Source organism: Eptesicus fuscus, chromosome 2 (genome assembly GCF_027574615.1).
Source record: "Eptesicus fuscus isolate TK198812 chromosome 2, DD_ASM_mEF_20220401, whole genome shotgun sequence".
NCBI lineage: Eukaryota > Metazoa > Chordata > Mammalia > Chiroptera > Vespertilionidae > Eptesicus > Eptesicus fuscus.
Genome location: NC_072474.1, coordinates 29,200,296 through 29,221,939, shown reverse-complemented (window position 1 = coordinate 29,221,939; position 21,644 = coordinate 29,200,296). Strand labels below are relative to the sequence as shown.

The 21,644-nt window shown below is 43.6% G+C and overlaps 1 protein-coding gene across 1 annotated transcript in view; it reads left to right on the top strand.

Annotated features, from left to right (window-relative positions):
• The window catches only part of PRKCQ (protein kinase C theta), a 139,817-nt gene that overhangs the window by 108,505 nt on the left and 9,668 nt on the right, over window positions 1-21,644 (top strand). Inside the window, exons 13-16 of the mRNA XM_054726320.1 lie at window positions 10,344-10,435; window positions 12,183-12,245; window positions 13,392-13,530; window positions 21,126-21,314. Of these exons, the coding sequence (XP_054582295.1) occupies window positions 10,344-10,435; window positions 12,183-12,245; window positions 13,392-13,530; window positions 21,126-21,314 (483 nt within the window). The remainder of the gene's footprint in view (window positions 1-10,343; window positions 10,436-12,182; window positions 12,246-13,391; window positions 13,531-21,125; window positions 21,315-21,644) is intronic.

Genomic DNA, 21,644 nt, shown 5'->3' with positions numbered 1-21,644 from the left:
AAATATTGAGAATATATATCATATAATCATAAGGTGGTAGAAAAATCACTCACTTAAAATTTTTCTTTTTTTTTAAATATATTTTATTGATTTTTTACAGAGAGGAAGAGAGAGGGATAGAGAGTTAGAAACATCGATGAGAGAGAAACATCGACCAGCTGCCTCCTGCACACCCCCTACTGGGGATGTGCCCGCAACCAAGGTACATGCCCTTGACCGGAATCAAACCCGGGACCTTTGAGTCCGCAGGCCGACGCTCTATCCACTGAGCCAAACCGGTTTCGGCTCACTTAAAATTTTTAAGTAATTCATTCTTCCTTTTTGGAGAGGATCTTTTTTTTCTTTGTAGCAGTGATAATTTAGTAACTTTAAAATCTTCAGTAGAGTAGATCATTTTCACCTCACAATCATATTCTGTAAAACTCAGTCTGTTCCTGAGACCCCCTCTGTGCTTGTGAATCTGTATTTTGCAACATGCATGGCATGTATATCATCCTATCTAATAAAAGAGTAATATGCAAATTGATCATCACTCTAACACACAAGATGGCCGCCCCCATGTGGTAAAAGATGGCTTCCCCCATGTGGACACAAGATGGCTGCCACAAGATGGCTGGAAGGAGAGGGCAGTTGTGGGTGATCAGGCCAGCAGGGGAGGGCAGTTAGGGGGCAACCAGGCCAGCAGGAGAGGGCAGTTGGGGTGACTAAGACTGCAGGGGAGGGCAGTTGGGGGGACCAGGACTGCAGGGGAGTGGTTAGGGGGTGATCAGGCTGGCAGGCAAAAGCAATTAGGGGCAATCAGGCAGGCAGGCAGGAGAGCAGTTGAGAGCCAGCAGTCCTGGATTGTGACATGGGTGTCCGACTGCCCGTTTAGGCAGTCAGGCATCCCTCGAGGGGTCCCAGATTGGAGAGGGTGCAAGCTGGCCTGAGGGACACCCCCCCCATGCACGAATTTCGTGCACTGGGCCTCTAATATGTAATAACTACAGTCATAAATATAACAACAGCTGACATTTATAGAGCATTTACTACTACTCTGTGCCAGTCCATGTTCTAGGCACATTACACCTTTAGGGCATTTAATATTCACAGCAACCTTATGAAGTAGATATTATTATTACTATCCCCATTTTATAGATAAGGAGAATGAGGTGACCCTTTTAAGGAAGGTGAACAATATACCAAAGGTCAAAGAGCTATGAATAGGGGAGCCAGGATTCAAACTAGGGCAGCTTGGTGGTGAAGTCCATAGACCTAACTGCTATATTGCCTCTCATTAGAGACCTAATTACGTCAGGGAAAACAGTTTAAAAATTCATGAAATGGAGTCTTGTTTGTACTTCTGTTATGAAGGAAAATAATCTGTTAATGCAAGGAGACCCCATGGGACAATTAAGCCAGTAAATACAACTGAGCCTGAGTTCCTCTGAGTTCCTTTTGCAAGATACAAACTTCTAAAAGCATGAGCACATTATTTCTGATATATACTAATGAATCTATTTGAAGGCAGTGAATTTTACTAATGAGAGTTTACAGTAGAAATATAAACAGGCCCTAATGAATGAGTTTGTTGGTTTATAGTGCCTCTCTCTCTCTCTCTCTCTCTCTCTCTCTCTCTCTCTCTCTCTCTCTCTCTCTCTCTCTCACACACACACACACACACACACACACACACACACACAATACATTTAGATATAAAAAGTACATATATGACTATCTGTTAAGATTTTTAGTGGTATATTCCTTACGAGTAAGGCAAGAAATAATCCAGAATTGATCCAGCCTTCTAAATTACAAACATACCTAAGAAACTGAGTGCTGGTGTGACCAAACTAACATAGGTGTGTAAGTGTGCCAGTGGGACTTTTGAGTGAGCCCAGCATCCAGTGTACTCACCAGGAGTGCTGGCCAGATGCAAGTCCATCCCCACCTGGGCGCTTCTTCCAAATACACAGCTTGGGTAGCCCTGACCCCAGCTCCGCGGTCTATTAGTCTATTTTGAGACAGGAAGCCCCTCCATGTGCTCATGACCACATTGCTGAGGATGTCAGAAAGGGCAGCTCTTACGGATTATAATTTTCAACTAAAAGCTTGTTTTGGGGGGAACACTAAGTAAAAGTAAAGATGTAAACCTTGATGAAGGGGACCCCTCCTCTACTTCTGACACTATTTCAGAGTCAGTGCATCAACCATCTATAATAATAAAAGCATAATATGCTAATTAGACCAGACTTCCTTCCGGACAAAACCGGGGCTTCGAAGAAGCCCGGGTCCAGGTGCCTGCTGGTGGCTGGAGGGAAGCCCGGGTCCTGGGTGCCAGAGGAAAGCTGGTGCCGGCAGCTGGGGGAAGTAAGGCCTACTCCTGCATGAATTTCGTGCATTGGGCCTCTAGTGCAAGTATAAAGATTGAGACTCACAAAGGTAGAGAATCCAAGGCAATGTATTGGTTACATTTAGACCAGAATTATTTAAAAGATTTGACCTTGAAAATCACTGAAATTAGTATATATATTATCTGAAAAAAATATATTTTTTTCTAATTTTTAGATTAGCAAACTATTTAAATATTCTCTTCTTGTATTCTTGTAGTCAGTGATTATCTCCCTTTCTTCATTTTACCAGTATAAATCACTTTCACAGTGAAATTTCATGTAGATATTTCACACAAAAAATGAATACAAAGGAATTTAGAGTCCCCCTGAAGTGATCTCATATTTTTAGAAGAACATGGGAGGACTAGCTATGCTGTTTTTTTCAACCAAGTAATGAAAGATATTTGTGGAAACTGGAAAATTCTATACTTTGTATACTGAAACCACTAGACTATTTTGAAAGTTTCTTTTACAAAACCACTAGACTATTTTGAAAGTTTCTTTTCTCTTTTTCTCTCTCTCTCTCTCTCATATACATATATATGATTTTATTTACATATAAATAATATAAAAATATATATAAATGATTTTGCAAGACTATAATACATACCATTTTTAAAGCTTTCAAAAATATTACCACAGAGTTTTGAATACCCATTTATTTACTGAATACCAGTATTGATTATTGCCTTCACTTGTCAGAAAATCACAACAAAGCTATAGCTCTCTTGTTTTTATGGTCTGGCATAGAGAGCAGCATGCATACCATAGATATATTTGTAAACTGGAGAGCTTATGGATAAATACAGGTAATTAAATGATATACCCAATGCTTTCTTGTTAACCAAATGTTCTTCAGCATTATTTAATGAATCACTTCCTCCAGTGGCCCTAATGTAACCGTACTGTCAAACCCCAACTAAAACTCACTTCACCGACAGGATAGAAATATGCTCAATGTGTTATTGTTTCATTAAAAAGACCAGTGGATGAAGGAAGAACACTCATAGAACCCACTCAGAAGACCATGAATGGTATGAACATGAAACCTTAAAGGAACACTCACTTTACAGAGCAGTCCACTTTCGTTTCCAATAGAGGTTGCAAGAATCCTAGTGAGTTTCCTCCTGCAGGAAACCGGCTGAGTAGGCAACCCTCCTATTTTAAAATTCACTTTTCCTAGGAGCTACTATGTAGGCAAAGTGAAAAAAACTCATCAAATGTTTGAACTGGGGCCAGGACCCTAAATGTTGAGCTCTACTCTAGTATTTTAATTATTTTTGCAAAATCAGGGATAATACTCTTCTCCTAGCAGGCCTGCTGGTTTTCAGATGTCCTCCATTTGCCCCCCATTGCCCCCTCTACATGGTTCCTGCCCTACCCTAGGCTTTCATCACTCTATTGTCTGTGTCCATAGGTAATGCATATATGCATAAAGATCTTTGGTTAATTTCTGACCGGCCCTCCACTCCCCTTCTCTCTGAGATTCATCAGTCTGTTCCATGTTTTCATGCCTCTGATTCTATTTTATTCACGAATTTGTTTTGTTCATTAGATTTCTTGGGGGTTTTTTTGTGTCTGTGTGTGTTTTTTTAGATTCAATTCTTGATAGGTATGTATTTATTGCCATTTTATTATTCATATTTCTTCTTCTTCTTCTTCTTCTTCTTCTTCTTCTTCTTCTTCTTCTTCTTCTTCTTTTTCTTCTTCTTTCCTCTTCTTCCTCTTCTTAAAGAATACCAAACATTTAATGTAATACTGGTTTGGTGGTGATGAACTCCTTTAGCTTTTTCTTGTCTATGAAGCTCTTTATCTGACATTCAATTCTAAATGATAGCTTTGCTGAGTAGAGTAATCTTGGTTGTAGGTCCTTGCTTGTCATCACTTTGAATATTTCTTGCCACTCCCTTCTGGCCTACAAAGTTTCTGTTGAGAAATCAGCTTGACAGTTGTATGGGTGCTCCCTTGTAGGTAACTAACTGCTTTTCTCTTCCTCCTTTTAAGATTATCTCTTTGTCTTTAACCCTTGGCATTTTAATGTTTATGTGTCTTGGTGTAGGCCTCTTTGGATTCCTCTTGTTTGGGACTCTCTGCACTTTTAAGTCTAGTATTTCTTTCACCAGGCAAGGGAAGTTTTCTATCTATCATTATTTCTTCAAATAAGATTTCATTATCTTACTCTCTTTCTTCTCCTTCAGGTACCCCCATAATGCAAATGTTGGTATATTTGAAGTTGTCCCAGAGGCTTCTTACACTATCTTCATATTTTTTTTATTCTTTTTTATTTTTGCTCTTCTGATTGGATGTTTGTTTGCTTCCTCGTATTCCAAATTATTTCTTTGATTCTCAGAATCCTCTACTCTACTGTTGAATCCCTGTAAATTATTCTTTATTTCAGTTAGTGTACGTTTAATTTCTGACTGTTCCTTTTTCATGTCTTTGAAATTCTCACTAAGATCCTTGAAAGTCTCTTTAAGTCCTTTGATGCTCTCATTAAGTCCCTTGAACCTCTCATTAAGATTCTAGAGCAACCTTATAACCATTGTTTTAAACTCTGTATCTAATAGTTTGCTCGCTTCCATTTCATTTAGATCTTTTTCTGTTCTTTTATTGGTGATATGTTTCTTTGTCTCTGCATTTTGACTGCTTCCATGTCTTTCTTTCTATGTATTAGGTAGAGCTGTTATATCTCCTGGAATTGGTAGAGTGGCCTTGTGTAGTAGGTATCCTATAGGACCCAGTAGCTCAACCTCCCCAATCACCTGAACTGGGCATTCTAGGTGTGTCCTTGTGTGGGCTATGTGAACAGTCTTGTTGTAGTTGAGCTTTTATTGCTGTTGGTGTCACTAGGAGGAATTGACCTCCAGGCCAATTGGCTATGAGGACCAGCTGTGTCTACAATGGAAGAGCTGCTGTACAGGAGACACCCTTATGGAGCAGGACTTGCTTCAGTGGGGCTTTGGTGCTCACTAAGTCTGCCCCTTGAGTATGTCACTTGTGGATGTGTAGAGTTGTAATATGGTAAGGTCTGAAGCTGTCCACCAGGTTCACTGGCTCTAGAGCCTCCCAGGAGGTGCAATAAGCCGCTTCCTGGGGCTACTCTTCAGGAGCTACAGAGCCATCTGCAGATGGATGCTACTTGTATTGAGTTTGAACGTGCCCAGGTGAGGCCAAGCTATGAATCAAGGCAAGCTGATGCTAGTGCCAGGTCTTGGGCCTCCTACTGATAGGTAGGGGGCATGCTGATACTGTCTGTTGCTTGTTTAAGAGATTTTAGAAAAGTCTGAAGCCTTAGCCAGAACAGGCCATTCATATGGAAAAGCCACTGCAAATAATTTGGATGGGCCTGCAAATTGGATAGGGTGGGGTCTTAGAGTGTCACCAGGGCAGAGTGAACAGTGTGAGCCAAGCTGATGGAAACTCAGACATGGCTGCCAATCAGCTCTGCAACAGGGGAGGTCCTAGCACAGGAACATGATCCCTGCAAGCATCCCCATCTGGAGAAAGCTGCCCCTAAGTTCTTTCCCTGATGCTAGACAATCCAGTTCCTCCCCGAATATCCCAGTTTCCTTTCAAGCCCCCATCCCCCTCCAGTACTGGAGCCCAGAGTGATCAAATCCGAGTAAGTCCATGTGCTGGCCCTTTAGAAGGCACTGCTGGGACTCCCACGGTCTCCGTTTCATTCAGCTACAATCCCTGCTGGTTTTTAGCCTGAAGTTATGGGGAATTCTCTTCCCAGCTCTGGAACCCTGGGCTGGGAGTCTGGGGTGAGACTGGGACCCCTTGCTCCTCACCAGTGACCTCCACAGCAGAGATATCCCTCCTGATTAAAACAACGCCATACATGGGTGTCAGACTAGCCCATTCCACGCTTCTGCTCCTCCTACCAGTCTCAATGTACTTTTTTCTTTACTTCTCTAGTTGTAAGACTTCCATTCAGCTAGACTTCAGGCAGTTTGCCTGGTGTTCTTTCTAAAAGAATAAGACACAAGATTCAGAAACAAAATCCAAAGACAAATCAAAAAGTCAGTCTCCTGCTACTCTTGTTGTCTACTCAAAAAAGTGCTAAACCACAATCTGTTCTACCATTCTGCTTTCCAGCCCTTGGCCTATGATGGGATTAATTCAAATGTTAAAGCAGTCAGGACCCTTGGAACACAGAAGAATTTTCCCCCAACCAATAATCAAGCTCTATTAGCATAACCAGAAGACTACTTAAATAGGAGGAGGTCCTCTGACCTCTACTTTTTTACCTCATTTGGGGTGTTATGGTGGGCCATCAACCCAGCCATAAAGCTTACCTCCTTTGAGAAAGGTTCAAAGGAAATACTCACCACTATTTCTTTAATTTTACTTCAAATATGCATTGCTTCTAGACACAGACTTCTCTTAATAATTTTGCAGGCATAACATCTTTTTACCAATGTATATTTTATTATTTGGGAAACATTAGTCTTATAATGTGCTCAACAGTCACAGTTTGTTAATTTCATCTCTTTCCCCAAGAAAAAATGGTGGGGAAATGTGAAATATAAATGGTGAAAATCAGGGAGTCTTTAGTAAAGGGAAATGTAGCTGATACTTCTCATTTTTCAGAGGTTGAGACTGAGGCTTAGGGATGGTGTTATTTACCTGGCTACAGGCTAGTTAGTGACAGATAAGAATCAAGAGTTTCCACTCCACAAATGCTGTTCCAGCATTGTTGACAAATTCTAAGTCTAGGGCAGATGTGGAGCATCTGATCCCCCAACACCATCACAATGTCAACTTTCATTTGCATCAGTTAAAGTATTACCAGGCCTAAAGAAGAGAGGTCTACTGGTACACCAGTGAAATAGGGTCACAGCCCAGGAGATCATGCTCCCCTCTCGAGCCTGCTTTGCATTTTCTCTCAGCTCGACCAGAACAGAAAGAACAGACTGGAGGAGAGCCAAGGCCCCGTTTTCCTCTTTGTGTCAAGAGCCACAGGACTATTCAGTTCCTTCCTCTGGGAAGGAGCTGCTGTATTTTTTATTTTTTATTTTTACTGGCTTTTACATTGTTCCTTATAATTACAACAGCACCAGATATCATGTGCATGCTGAGTGCCAACCCTGAGCCAGCTTTCCACATATATAATCTCATGTAATACTCAACGACAACCCTATGAGGTGGGAATATTATTCCTTCCATTTCAAAAAGGAAGACTATTAGGCTCAGGAGAGGCTAAGTAACTTCTCCAAGTTCTGAATGAGGGCAAAGACCATGGTCTTAACAATTACCCTGAGTTGACTTCTTCTGGGTTTGGTCCCACCCGACCCAATCTGGAGTTTCTCCCGTGGGCAGACTTTTCTTTTTATAGGGCTCCTGCAGAGTTCCAGGTCAGCTGCAGGTCACCTTCCTCTCTGAGCACTCCCTCCCCAGCCATTTATGAAAATTTGAGTCTATTATATTTATATTTAAATTTTGTGAATAGAATTTGGGATTCAACTTTGAAAAGGTTTACCCATCCTTCAAAATGTGATACTCAAAACCCAAATTTTGTAACTGCATGGTTTGTATGTACATTCACTCATGCTAATTTCATCACTCTGGTCCCAATGAGTCATCTCATTGGGACCAGAGTGGACCTAACAGTTCCCTTGAGGAGTGGTTCCCTGAAACTTCCAAATAGCTATCAGAACCCCTAGAAGAGGGCAAAGATCCTCAAAACAGCACCCTCTCAAGGAAGAACAAGTTTCCCCATCCTGCCCACCCAAGCTGGACTTCCAGGCATGGACTGCCCTTACCCCCCTTTAAAAAGCCCATGTTTTCACCCAAACGAAAGGCTTAAACTGAAGCAAAACGCCATCATTAATAACCAAAAACAACCAGTGGGCTTTGTTTGGTGCCCCCAGCTTACTAAAAAGATAGAACTAGAACAGACTGTTTTTGGAAGATTTATTGTGGAGCCATAATGTCTTTTAGTAGGATTAAATGTGACATCCAGCATGCTATAAATCTCCATTACTATTTAATTAGTAATCACTACATCAGTGTGATCTTCTTGGAATGCCCATGGTACTAAATTGACTGAGCCCCACAGTAAACTGACTCTCTGTCGATGCACAAATTCAGCCCCCAAAATCCCACCAAGGGTGAGAGTCTGATTTAGACGTGAGAACCAAGGGGACTGCCATGCCAGGGGTGTGTACAAGTGATGTCGACCTTTTCCTTCAAGTTGCCTTCCCCTACTTTCTCCAAGTCCTAAATGACAATTTGTAAATCCTGAAGTTTCAGACTTTATAGGAATTTGTAAACATCCTAACAATTAAAGGGAATCTTTCATCTGAGCATTGTAATAAATGGTCTCACTTTAAGTTTTTATACCTTCCATTCTCCTGAATATGTAGGAGATCACACTGTGTGTGTACAGGCCATCACAGTTTGGGGTAAAAAGGTAAAGATTAGGAGCTATTCATATGGTACATATGACAAAAAGAGCTCAAGGGAAGATGTGCTAATGAGAAAGCAAGTGTGTGCAAATGAGGCAAATTATCAATCTCCAAGAATGTTTGAAATATCAGTGTTTGGATTTATGTCAGCAGAGGACTTTGGCCTGCCCACCAGAGAATGAGTGGATACCAGGGACCTCCCATCTAAGGTCAACTTTGGAAAAAGCAGGAGGATAACGCTTACTTTTGCCTGAATTATTGAGATAATGGCCACAATACTGGGTTTCCCCGGTTCTGTGGCATGTATAACAGGCAATATATGTCGCTGTCAGACCAGAATGCTGTTTCTACCATCACCTGGCATGCCCTGAGGCCACAGTTAGTTTCACATCAAAACTTAAAGGTTAATTCTGTTAAAAAATCACCCAGGTGAGGTTTTCAGGTGCAAATTTATGCACAGACACGACACATGTCTCCACACTTTGTGGATTACTAATTCTGTGGTTCATGGGGACTCTAAAAAATCAGGGCAAAGTGCTATGAATACAGTTATCGAGAACATATTGTCTCACGCTGTAGGAGGAGCTCAGGCTTCCTGGAATCGTGGCCACCTCTAAGACTCTGACCACACCCTGAAGAGCTCAGCCTTGTCTTTGATGCTGCCACTCAAGCCCTCCCCTGCACCTCCCACCCCCAGCTCTAAAAATACAGATGAAGTCTTCTGCTGGGGGCAACACGCTCTTAAGCTGTGGCTTGCCCCAAGCAAAGCCTGCACTGGAGAGAAAAAGGCTGTATTTGATTATAAGCACCCTGAAGGCAGGACTGTGTCTCACCGTCTTTGATGGATGAGGCAGCAATGAGCATCTCACACACAGTCCTCCCACAGGGCCATGCCTGCAAACTATGTTCAGAACTATTTACTGGGTGTTGAATGAATGCATGCTTTCTCCCTGTCCCTGGAGTCAGAGCCCCAATGTGCGTTTACTCTCCTACACACTGCCAGTTTCATAGGTAAACCATCAGCACTCACTATAGGCCCAACACCGTCCCGTTGGGCAGGCAGGTCCAGTGGGACCCTCAGTCGTACTGTGCCCCATCTGCTGAATCCTAGCATAGGGGCTTCCCAGCATGCGTTCCACGGGCTCCCAGGCTTCTGGGGGTACAGAAATGCTACTGATCATCTAAATGAATTTTAACCTTTTATAAGTGATCTGAAGACAGAATTGGCTCCTGTGAAATCATCTACATCCCTTTAAAAAGTAATGCTAGCCGAAACCGGTTTGGCTCAGTGGATAGAGCCTCGGCCTGTGGACTCAAGGTCCCAGGTTCGATTCCAGTCAAGGGCATGTACCTTGGTTGCGGGCACATCCCCAGTAGGGGGTGTGCAAGAGGCAGCTGATCGATGTTTCTAACTCTCTATCCCTCTCCCTTCCTCTCTGTAAAAAATCAATAAAACATATTTAAAAAAAAAAAAAAGTAATGCTTGTGTTCTTTTTTTTTTTTTTTTTTTTTTTTTTTGAGGAAGCCAAAAATTGGGACTGTTTTTGTTTTTCCCCAGGAAAACCTCTTTTTTGTGATGGAATTTCTCAATGGAGGAGACTTGATGTACCACATCCAGAGCTGCCACAAGTTTGACCTTTGCAGAGCAACGTAAGAGCCCTTCGAAGGATCTGGGGTTTTCCACTGTTCGTGGCAGGTTCTATGCCCCCACAGAGCCCACAGAGTCCTCCTTCCTTCTCTGGTGTTTTTGTTTCCTCACCCAGCAGGCCTAACTCCCAGGACAAGGTAACCCCCGAGAATATATCACACCAGGCAACCAAGTTCCTAGTTTGTGAAGCTTACGTTCTTGTCAGTGTTGTTTAATCTCTCTGTGTTTTGAAATCAACTGTGTAGTTTCTCAAGGAGATACCCCAGTTCCTCAGGCTTCTAGATGATGTGAGCATGGAAGAAAACGTTTGCCCTTTGAAAAGAAAGCAGTCCAAAGCAGCACAGATTTTAAAGGCGTCACAGGATGAAGCTTCAGCCGAGGCCTTTCGTGGAAAGGTCAATGCGAAGCCATAAAGCATGTGGCTCCGAGCATGAGAATTCGGAAACCGGGAGGGGCACTTAGTCTGAGAATACACCTTCACCTTTGTGGGCAGCCCTCAACACAAGCAAGCCAAACAGGCTGCCTATACCCATTGGGGCTGCAGCTGAGGACCCCCTTCCACTCCCACCCCTCCCCCCGGCCCCCATGGTCCCTCTTCCCTGAATGGTAAAACCACTGTGCCTTTTTTTTTTTTTTTTTTTAATGGTGTCACCAGGCCCATTTTTAAATGCTGGGTACAGACTTATTTCTTTTCTTTTTTTAAACATATTTTTATTTATTTCAGAGAGGGAGGGAGAGGAAGAAAGAGCTAGAAATACCAATGATAAGAGAGAATCATCGATCGGCTGCCTCCTGCACTGGGGATCGAGCCCACAACCTGGGCATGTGCCCTGACTGGGAATCGAACCATGACCTCCTGGTTCATAGGTTTATGTTCAACCACTGAGCCACGCCGGCCAGGCAGACTGGCCATATTTCCTCAATAATCTTTCACTGGTTCCTAATGAGTGCTTTGAGCGGTGGTGTGTGAACCAGATTGGAAGATGGACTTGTTCCCCAGCTCCTGCAGAAACCTTGCTGAGATCCACCCCACTGATCTCGTGGCCTCCGGGAGCCATCAGCACACTGCCCAGAGATCACTGTAAGGGATAGCCACCGCACAGAAACCATCGGGTGTTTTTCGTGCTAGAGAGGATCCACTCCGGCCAGCACTCTTCCCAGCTTTGTAAGGCATGAGAGCCATCAAACACCTGATCCATGTTATCTAGCGTGATTGAGCATCGACCTGTGAACCAGAAGGTCACGGTTCAATTCCCGGTCAGGGCATATGCCCAGGTTGCTGGCTCTGTCCCTGGTTGGGGGGCGTGCAGGAGGCAGCCATCAATGATTCTCTCTCATCATTGATGTTTCTATCTCTCCCTCTCCCTTCCTCTCTGAAATCAATAAAAATATATTTACAATAAAAGGGAAAATTACTTTCCCGTTATACTATACAATTGCATTTAATGTTTGTGTATGTTCTATTGGGGAAAAGGGACAGTTTGAGCATTGTCGTTCAAAATATAAGAATGAGCACCAGCTGCAGGTAGGGCTAACTTAGGATACCAGCTCTGCTTCACTCTCTCGGGCAGGACATCTTCCTTTGGTTCAGATGAAACAAAATGATGTGCATACACAGATAAATTGTGTTCCTACAAAGGTGTGTGTACATTAAGCAGAGGACTACACAGAGTACTCACGGGGTAAAATGGGGGTTTTATTTTGTTCTGTTAATGACTTGGTGGTGAACTCTGATTTTTCTCCCCTCAGGTTTTATGCTGCTGAAATCATTCTTGGTCTGCAGTTCCTCCATTCCAAAGGCATTGTCTACAGGTAAATGTTACCCTTTCAGACACACTGAAATATCTGTATTTTGTGGTCCCGTTAATGTAGTCGATGTGCTTTAGTGCCATGAAATGCCCAGGGTGTTTTTGTGGCCGAAAGTTTCACACCCAGGCTTCCTGCCCATGGTGATAACACGGATGATGATTTAACAGTAACCAAGTAAGAAATTCCAGTCTCAAAAGCAATAAGATTCTGACCTTATTTTGTTCTTTATTCCGGTCCTTACTCTTATTCTTCTTCTCACCTCCATTTTTCTCATTCCCTTCCCATACTCTGCTTTCTTTCTCTTTGATATCTTGTTGCTTTCTCACTTCTGTCTCCTGCGTCTCTTGTCTTTGCCTGTATTTGCTTTGGGTCACCTAGAAATGTTGACTGAATGCCTTCCTTTTGAGTGGCTGAGGCGGGGAGCTCTCCCCTGAACACTCAAGCACACCTAAGGAAACTTGTAAGCCTACACCTTGTAGAAGTGCACAGACCATCATGTGTACCCTCTTTTGTGAATGGAGGTCCTAAATGTCTCCATTATACACCATCATTTCACATCCTTCTTGGATGAAAGCTACTGTACTTCAATCTCCTTACTTCCTTTCTCAAAACATAAGTGACACTTATTTAGCATACAAATCTTCAAAAGTTCAGTTGTCTGCTTTCTGACTCACAGATTAAGCGGGGAGTAAAAATTAAAAAGAAAGGAGCTAGATGGAGGCCGGCCAACCAGCTGGAGGTCAGCACGGCCACGCAGGGAGAAGGGGCAGTTGAGAACCTGATGCAAAGGGAAGATGCAAGACAACTAAAAGGACCCAGAAGAGTGGGTTCCTGGGCTCTTCTGAGGAAATTGCACAGTCCTGACCCAGAGTCGTCTGTAAGGGTTCAGGGACGGCCCATACCGACTGTTGACGACAGCAGCTCTGTGTCATCCGGTCCAGACCCTCTCCCTCGGGGATGGTCAGTACTGAGCTGTGGTGCTTACAGGGCAGGCTGACAGTCTGCTCAGGGAAGTCTCCCCATTTCAGAGGGGGCAGCCAGGTGAGGGCTGCCCTAGTTAGAGTGATGAGACCACCCTCATAGGACAATTCTATTCTAACAACGTTATAATGATTGAAGCAAGGTTTTGCTATGCTTCTGTTTTTTCAGGGACCTGAAGCTAGATAATATCCTGCTAGACAAAGATGGGCATATCAAGATAGCAGACTTTGGAATGTGCAAGGAGAACATGTTAGGAGATGCCAAGACAAACACCTTCTGCGGGACCCCCGACTACATCGCCCCGGAGGTAGGGATGTGCAGTGCCCCTTCCCAATCCAGCATGCCCAGGCCGACCACCACTGCTTCTTCCTCCCTGAAAATCAGAAGATTTTAAGTATTCTGGTTCAGGATTGGAATTTTTTTTTTGTTTTTAGTATTGCATGATTATGGCTGCACATAGGGGCTGCTGTTATTATTTTACTAGAGGCCTGGTACATGAAAATTCATGCACTGGAGTAGGGGGGTCCCTCAGCCCAGCCTGCCCCCTCTCACAGTCCAGGAGCCCTCAGGGGTGGGAGGTGACTCAGTGATCAGGGCAAGGCAATGCCCCCACCACACCTCTGCTGCTGCCACTGCCGGCAGTGCAAGCCTCGCCCGGCCCTGGTTACCTGAGCCTCAGGTGGCCCTGGACGGCTGGGCAGCCGCCATCCAAGGCTTGCCTTCACCTCAGGCCAGCTCTGGGAGGCTGGGGGACTGAGGGAACTGGGGGACTCTGGAGGTAGGCACGCGGAGCTGCCAGACCCGCCTGGGGATGGGCCCGGTCATGCCACGCACCTGCAGCCCCGGGGGGACTGAGGGGACTGGGCGCCATCATCTTGTGGCTATGAGCACTGCCATCTTTGTGAGGGCGTGACAGTCAATTAGCATATTCCCTCTTTATTGGCTGTGGGTGCTGCCATCTTTGTGAGGGTGTGACAGTCAATTAGCATATTCCCTCTTTATTATATAGGATGAGGGATGGTACTCATGCTAATTAGGTAATCTCTCCAAGTCTTGAATGATGCAGCATATCCTTTCAGTCATGGCTCCTCCCCACCCCAGTATTAAAGTATCTTCACTCTGCTCAGACCCACCAGAGAAAAAACAATGGGGAAGAACCAGGTGGACCCTGAGCAGGGTTATAAGTAAGCACCTGAGTAGTCCAGCGGGTGCAGAGAAACCTACACTGTGGTTTCTAAGCTGCCACGCCTGGAGGGATTGCCGGGGTGCACTGATGTATTCCCCCTTGTGGGATATGAGGACTCAACACTGGTGTCACATGTTATTGCACAGTTTTTGGTTTGTTGTCTTGTTATTTTTTTATTTTTTAAAAAAAGGGAGGATATCACAATCATTACTGAGCCCCCAGAGAAATGGCATTTGCTCAGAAGGGATCCATCCATCTAACTCTCCCCTCCTCTCTCCTTGTTATGGAGTTGCCCCAGCTGCCATCCCAGGGCAATCAGACACCCCTTTACCCTGCAGCCCTTCCCATTGCATCACACTTACCATCATTGCTTTTTATCTTTGAATCTCCCTGTACTATTGGATGCTGATTGCTCTAAGTCAGGGGCTGATTTTTGTTCCTTTTTTAATAACTTATTATTTTGAAATAATTATAGATTCACAAGAAGTTGCAAAAATAGTACAGAAACATCACCCATATACACCCTTCACCCAGTTTGCCCCATTGGTTACATGATATATAACTATGATACAATCAAAACCAGGACATTGAGATTGCTACAAAGTGTGCATAGTTCTGTACCATTTTGTCACATATGTAGATTAGTGTGATCTTAATCATTTTTCTATCCAAAGACTGAGTGCAGGGATTGGCGGTAATAATAAATAATCTTTTGGAAGAATGAATGAATAATCGTATTTATAAATATGTGGTGATGGTTGTTTGATGGACAGTGATGGACCTCTGATTTCCTGGGTAAAACAAATCCCTGTCATTGCCAAAGGAACTGTGGTACCCCAACTCTACGAAATACTAGTATGTGGCTTTTCCCTGTGAGAATGTGGTATTTAGTTTTGATTTAATCTTGTTTAAATGCAAGATTGGCCTCTGGTCACCAAGAAATTACAGCTTTTAACTTTCCTGTCTACAAATACCTTATGCTACATCCTCTCCCTGAATCCTTCTTTCCCCTACATCTCCCAGAATTTGGCTTCAGTGACTTCTCTCTCTGTAACTTCAGTCTCCTTCTCTCATCTTCACACATGCTTGTCTTCACCTGATTCCATTCTTGGTCCTCTTCTCTTCTTGGGGTACATTGTCCATGAGCAACTGTATTTATCATGGTGGTTTTAAAACACCAATGTCAGTATGGCCAGCCCAAACTACTCCTTCTTGTTCTGGACCCATACGTTCATGTTCCTGTTTGAGATCTTCAACTAACTGTCACAGATCATTCAAACAAAGCAGTCCCTCAACTCCTTTCTCTGATGAACTTGCTCCACCCCCACCCAGCCTTCTCCTTTATCCCTTTGTTGTTGTTGTTGTTAATCCTCACCCAAGGATATTTTTCCATGATTTTTAGAGTGGAAGGGCCGGGGGAAGAGTAGGGGAGAGAAACATCGATGTAAGAGAGACACACATCGTTTGGTTGCCTCCTGCACACACTCTGATTGGGGCCGGGGATTGAACCTGCAACCCAGGTACATTCCATTGACCAGGAATCGAACCCGAAGCCCCAGCACTCTAACCACTGAGAAACACCAGCCAGGCCTTTATCTCTTTCTTGGCAAATTGCACTACACATCTATCCATCCAGTCACCTAGCCAGAACACTAAGACTTATCCACGTTTTCTCCTTCTTTCTTACCCCTCCCAAATCCAGACTCTAAGATCTTCTAAACTTAGACCTCATGGGCCTTTGAGCCTATTCTACCCTCCCCAATCTTGTGACAGAATTAAGATCCCTAGATTCTTTCTCAGTTTGAAAAATGAATCCCTTTGCTTCAATCCCCCATACTTCTCCTATTCTTTCCCATCCTTACTGTTGGCACCCTCTCCAGGCCCTCAGCATCTCTTGTCTGGACCCCAGTGATACCCTTTTGCCTGGCTTTCCTCTCCATCACCATCCAACTGCCAGTGCTTCTTCTTTGTACATTTTCAAACTATTTTTTTAATCCTCACCCGAGGATATTTTTAATGATTTTTAGAGCACGAAAAAGGAGGAAAAGAGGGAGGGAAAGAGAGGGTGGGGGGAGAAAGAAAGAGAGAGAGAAAGAAGAGAGAGAGAGAGAGAGAGAGAGAGAGAGAGAGAGAGAGAGACAAACATCGATGTGAGAGAGACACATCGGTTGGTTGCCTCCTGCATGTACCCCAACCCAGATCAAGTATGCAACTGAGGTATGTGTCCTTGAAAGCAATCAAACCAGGACCCTTCAGTCCACAGGCCAACACTCTATCCACTGAGCTAAACTGGCCAGGGCTATATTTTCAAACTTTTTTACCTGCTTTCTCATTTGTTAATAATGCATCTTCATTATATGTATACTTATTATATATGAATCGCATACATTTTTGCCAATATAATCAGTGTGTTATAAAACGAATAAAATGGAACAAAATCAGGTTGAACTGATGATGAAATAGTTTTAAATAACTAAATTTTATTAGGTTCTTATAAATACACTAGAGGCCCAGTACACGAAATTCGTGCACGGAGGGGAGTTGTCCCTCAGCCCAGCCTGTACCTTCTCCAATCTGGGACCCCTCAAGGGATGTCCGACTGCCCTGTTTAGGCCAGATCCCGGTGGACAGTCGGACATCCCTCTCACAATCCAGGACTGCTGTCTCCCAACTGCTTGCCTGCCTGCCTTCCTGATTGCCCCTAACGGTTTCTGCCTGCCAGTCTGATCACCCCCTAACCACTCTGCTGCCAGCCTGTTTGCCCCCAACTTCCCTCCTCTGCCGGCCTGGTCACCCCTAACTGCCCTCTCCTGCAGGGTTGATCGCCTCCAACTGCCCTCCCTTGCAGGCTTGGTCCCTCTTAACTGCCCTCCCTTGGAGGCTGGGTGCCTCCTAACTGCCCTCTCCTGCTGGCCATCTTGTGGTGGCCATCTTGTGTCCACATGGGGTCAGGATCTTTGACCACATGGGGGCAGCTATATTGTGTGTTGCAGTAATGATCAATCTGCATATTACTCTTTTATTAGATAGGATAGAGGCCTGGTACAGGGGTGGGGGCCAGCTGGTTTGCCCTAAAGGGCGTCCCGGATCAGGTGGGGGTTCCCTTGGGGTGTGGGGCAGCCTGAGCGAGGGGCCTGTGGTGGTTTGCAGGCCGGCCACGCCCCCTGGCCACCTAAGTGGAGGCCCTGGTATTTCCCTTCTACAATTGAAACTTTGTAGCCTGGAGCGGAGCCAAGCCTGGGGCTCCCTCCGAGGCAGGCAGCCATTTGTGTTGGGGTTATAATTGAAACTTTGTTGCCTTAAGTAGGTGGGCCCAGCCAGGGTGTGCGGAAAGCTTTGCTTCCCCTGTTGCTGGCGGCAATCCTGGCCTGCTCTCTCAAGCTCCATTCTGCCGCCATTTGTTTGAATTTGTTTACCTTCTATAATTGAAACTTTGTAGCTTGAGTGGAGGCTTAGGCCTGGCAAGGGCAGGCAGAAAGCTTGGCTTCCTCTGTTACCTAGGAAACCTTGCTCTCTGTGGCTGTAGCCATCTTGGTTTGGGTTAATTTGCATACTCGCTCTGATTGGATGGTGGGCGTGGCTTGTGGGCATGGCTTGTGTGTGTCGGAGGTATGGTCAATTTGCATATTTGTCTATTATTAGATAGGATGGTTCTTATAAATACTGTCAACACATGTAACCTCCCTCAATCCAATCACTTCTCTTGTTGGGGATAACAGGGCCTTCCTCAGAGGTTCTTATAAATAAAATAAAACACATGCTCTATGGAAAACCCTAACACAGATCAGCAAGCATTTGCAGACATTCTGTTTTAACAGTATGTAATTGAGTATGAATCTATATTTTTCTTCCTCCTAACTTAAGACTGAAATCCTTTATTAACATCACCTAGCCTTAAATGACTTAATTTCCACCACAGCTGTGTCCTGTCCTCCAAATTTCTTTTCATTTTTCCTGCCAAATGAAGTTGTTTACAAAGATGTGATGTTCAAGCAGTTTCTGGTTGCTTGGGGCTCCCCCTTGTGGTACATCCTAGTAGTTGCGCGTGAACCGGTCCCCACTGAAGGCAAACTACTGAACTGATTGTGCGCGTCTTTATTTACCTTATCATTCTCCCTGAGTCTACTTTTAAATTTCTCCTTAAGGCAAAGTTTATTTTTAAAGTTAACTTTAAAATTTAGGCCCCGCCAGCGTGGCTCAGTGGTTGAGTATCGACCTATAAACCAGCAGGTCATGGTTCAATTCCTGGTCAGGGCACATACCAGGGTTGTGGGCTAAATCCCCAGTGTGGGGTGTACAGGAGGCAGCCGCTCAATGATTCTCTCTCACCAGTGATGTTTCTATCTCTCTCTCCCTCTCTCTTCCTCTCTGAAATCAATAAAAATGTATTATTTTAAATGTGTAAATAAAGTGAAATTTAGCATTTAAGTATTGAGTTAAGGCTAGTGGATAGCGTTTTTATACTGGAAGTCAATAACAGATTGCAAATTTATGTTTGCAACTTAATCTTTATTTTCACAAGGAGGTACCAGTTCATCAAGACAGATATTTACCATGTAGCATATAGTCATTTCCATATGACAAAACACTTTGTCTTTCCTACTTTTCACTGGAGCCTCACAACAACCCAATGATAAACTAACGGTAGAGGACTAAGGCAGAAGTAGAACCTGCAGTGTTTAGTAAGGCCTTCACAGCTATTTTCTTGTTGTTGTTTGTTTAGCAAGTCTTATATTAGAGACACTTTCACAGTATTCCTGAGCCTCACTCCCAGCTGTCTCATTTCCCAAAGACAAGCCTGGGGTCAGGTAGGGGTCAGAGATGGGTGCTGTGCACATTATTTTCTGCATCAAAAGTTCACCAGCATCAAGACAAAAAGCTGACCTAGAAAATACTGAAATGTCTAGAACTATAGTGTCATTTTTCTTTCCTGAGCTCATCAGTGCTACAATTCTATCATTCATTCCAAAGGCCCATTTTCAAAGGGGGAAATTCCATTTCAAATGAGGAATGCTATAGTAAAATGACCTCTGTGTGTTTGTGTGTGTGCTCACACAGGTGAGCTAAGCCTTACATTGCAATGTGAAATGAAGGTCCCAGTCTTGCTTTTTAAATTTAGTACTTCAATACTAGTATCCCTTCTCCATTTTGCTTTGGGTAATAAAGCAGCTTCCCCCAAACCATCCTGGCAGCTTGAGTCATGAGAGATAGGATGTTCTCTTCTCCATTTAAAATTAGAGAGAGAAGAAGGGAAAGAGAGACCTCAATGTGACATTGATCGGCTGCCTCCTGCACACCCCCTACCAGAGATTGAGCCCGCAACTCAGGCATGTGCCCTGATGGGGAATCAAACCAGCACACACACACACACACACACACACACACACACACACACACACACACACACACACACCATGCATGGGACAATGCCCAACCAACTGAGCCACAACAGCCAGTGCTATGTATTTTAATTGTGGTAAAATACACGTACCATAAAGTATACCAGCTTAACCATTTTTATGAGTACAATCAGTAGTGTTAAGTACATTCACATTGTTGTGCAACTAATCTCCAGAACTTTTTCATCTTGTACAACTGAAACCCTATACCCATTAAACAACAACTCCCCATTTCCCCCAGCCCCTAGAAACCATCGTTCCATTTTCTGTCTCTATGAAGTTGACTACTCTAAGTACCTCATATAAGTGGAATGGTACAATATTTGTCCTTTGTTACTGGCTTATTTCACTTAGCACAATGTCCTCAAGGTTCACCCATGTTGTATCATGTGTCAGGATTTCTTTCCTTTGTAAGGTTGAATGATATTCTACTGTATGTATAGACTACACTGTATTTGTCCATTCACCCACTGATGGGCCATATGTACTATTTTAGAGAAGATTACAGCATGGTTTGTTGGGATGAAAAGCACTGAGTAGAGTGACATGTGCACTCTCTATGTTCCAACATTGAAAAGGAAGCTGCTGAAAGGCCTGAGTATAAAGAAAACTGAGCAAGAAAGTGGATTGGTGAACGGGTAGAAATCTTTTTTAAAATTAGGTAGGATTCCAGACTTTAAATCCACTACCCTTAAGAATAGACCAGACAAGTTCTACTCAAAGCACCAATATCAAGGTGTACATGGTGCTTACATCCAATATCTATATTTAAATAAGTTGGTATCCTAGTCTGTCTCTTGGCATAGTCACAAAATTTTACTCCATTAGTTGTAAACCACGACTAGTTAGGATTTAAGGAATGGACTTGTTCAGATGACCTCTCTGGATGCTTGGTCACCTACAGAAACTTTATGCAAAGACACAGGACAGTAGAACACATGGGTTTGGTTTAGATAATCACCTCAGAGGCACTGGAGAGCTGGGATAGATACCAGCTTTCTTAGGTCTGAGTCTACTGCCCTCACATCACAGATGAAAATGAAGGCTAACGGCACACATAGTTTAGTTATTTCACTTAAGGCCAGAGGAAAAGTAGAAACTGAAACACAAAAAATGTTTGCTCAGTTTTAGATTGCCTACTCATTTGTATCCAATCATTAGCTTCCCAAAATACACCGTTTTCAGTGTGATCTTTGTTTAAACCACATACTACTGTCATCACCATCAATTATTTACTGAGTGGCCTTGAAAAAGCCATACAAGGTGTTCACTCATCAACCTTACTTTTATTAATTACATTTTTGGCTGTAATTACAGATCTTGCTGGGTCAGAAATACAACCATTCTGTTGACTGGTGGTCCTTTGGCGTCCTCCTCTATGAAATGCTAATTGGTCAGTCACCTTTCCACGGGCAAGATGAGGAAGAGCTCTTCCACTCCATCCGCATGGACAACCCCTTTTACCCCCGATGGCTGGAGAAGGAGGCTAAGGACCTTCTAGTGAAGGTAAGAAATGAAGTCAAGGTTAGTATTGGGTTTTCTAATCAGTATTCCCATCCACGTCTAAGCTCGGATTTATACCTGATAAACAATAATTGTCTTGAACTGAATTTAAATGGGATGCTCACCATCTCTGTCTTAACTGAGGCACCAATGTGATGAACATTAGACAGCAATAAACCCTTATGGGCATAATTTACAAAAAGAAATGACCAGGGACCAGTTCCATGACTCTTGGTTGCCTTCACTTGGAAATGTGATTAGTCCATTGAACAAGTACAATTTGTGGCTTAAAACTCAACTTTTTTCCCCCATAGTCCCTATTAAATCTATTCA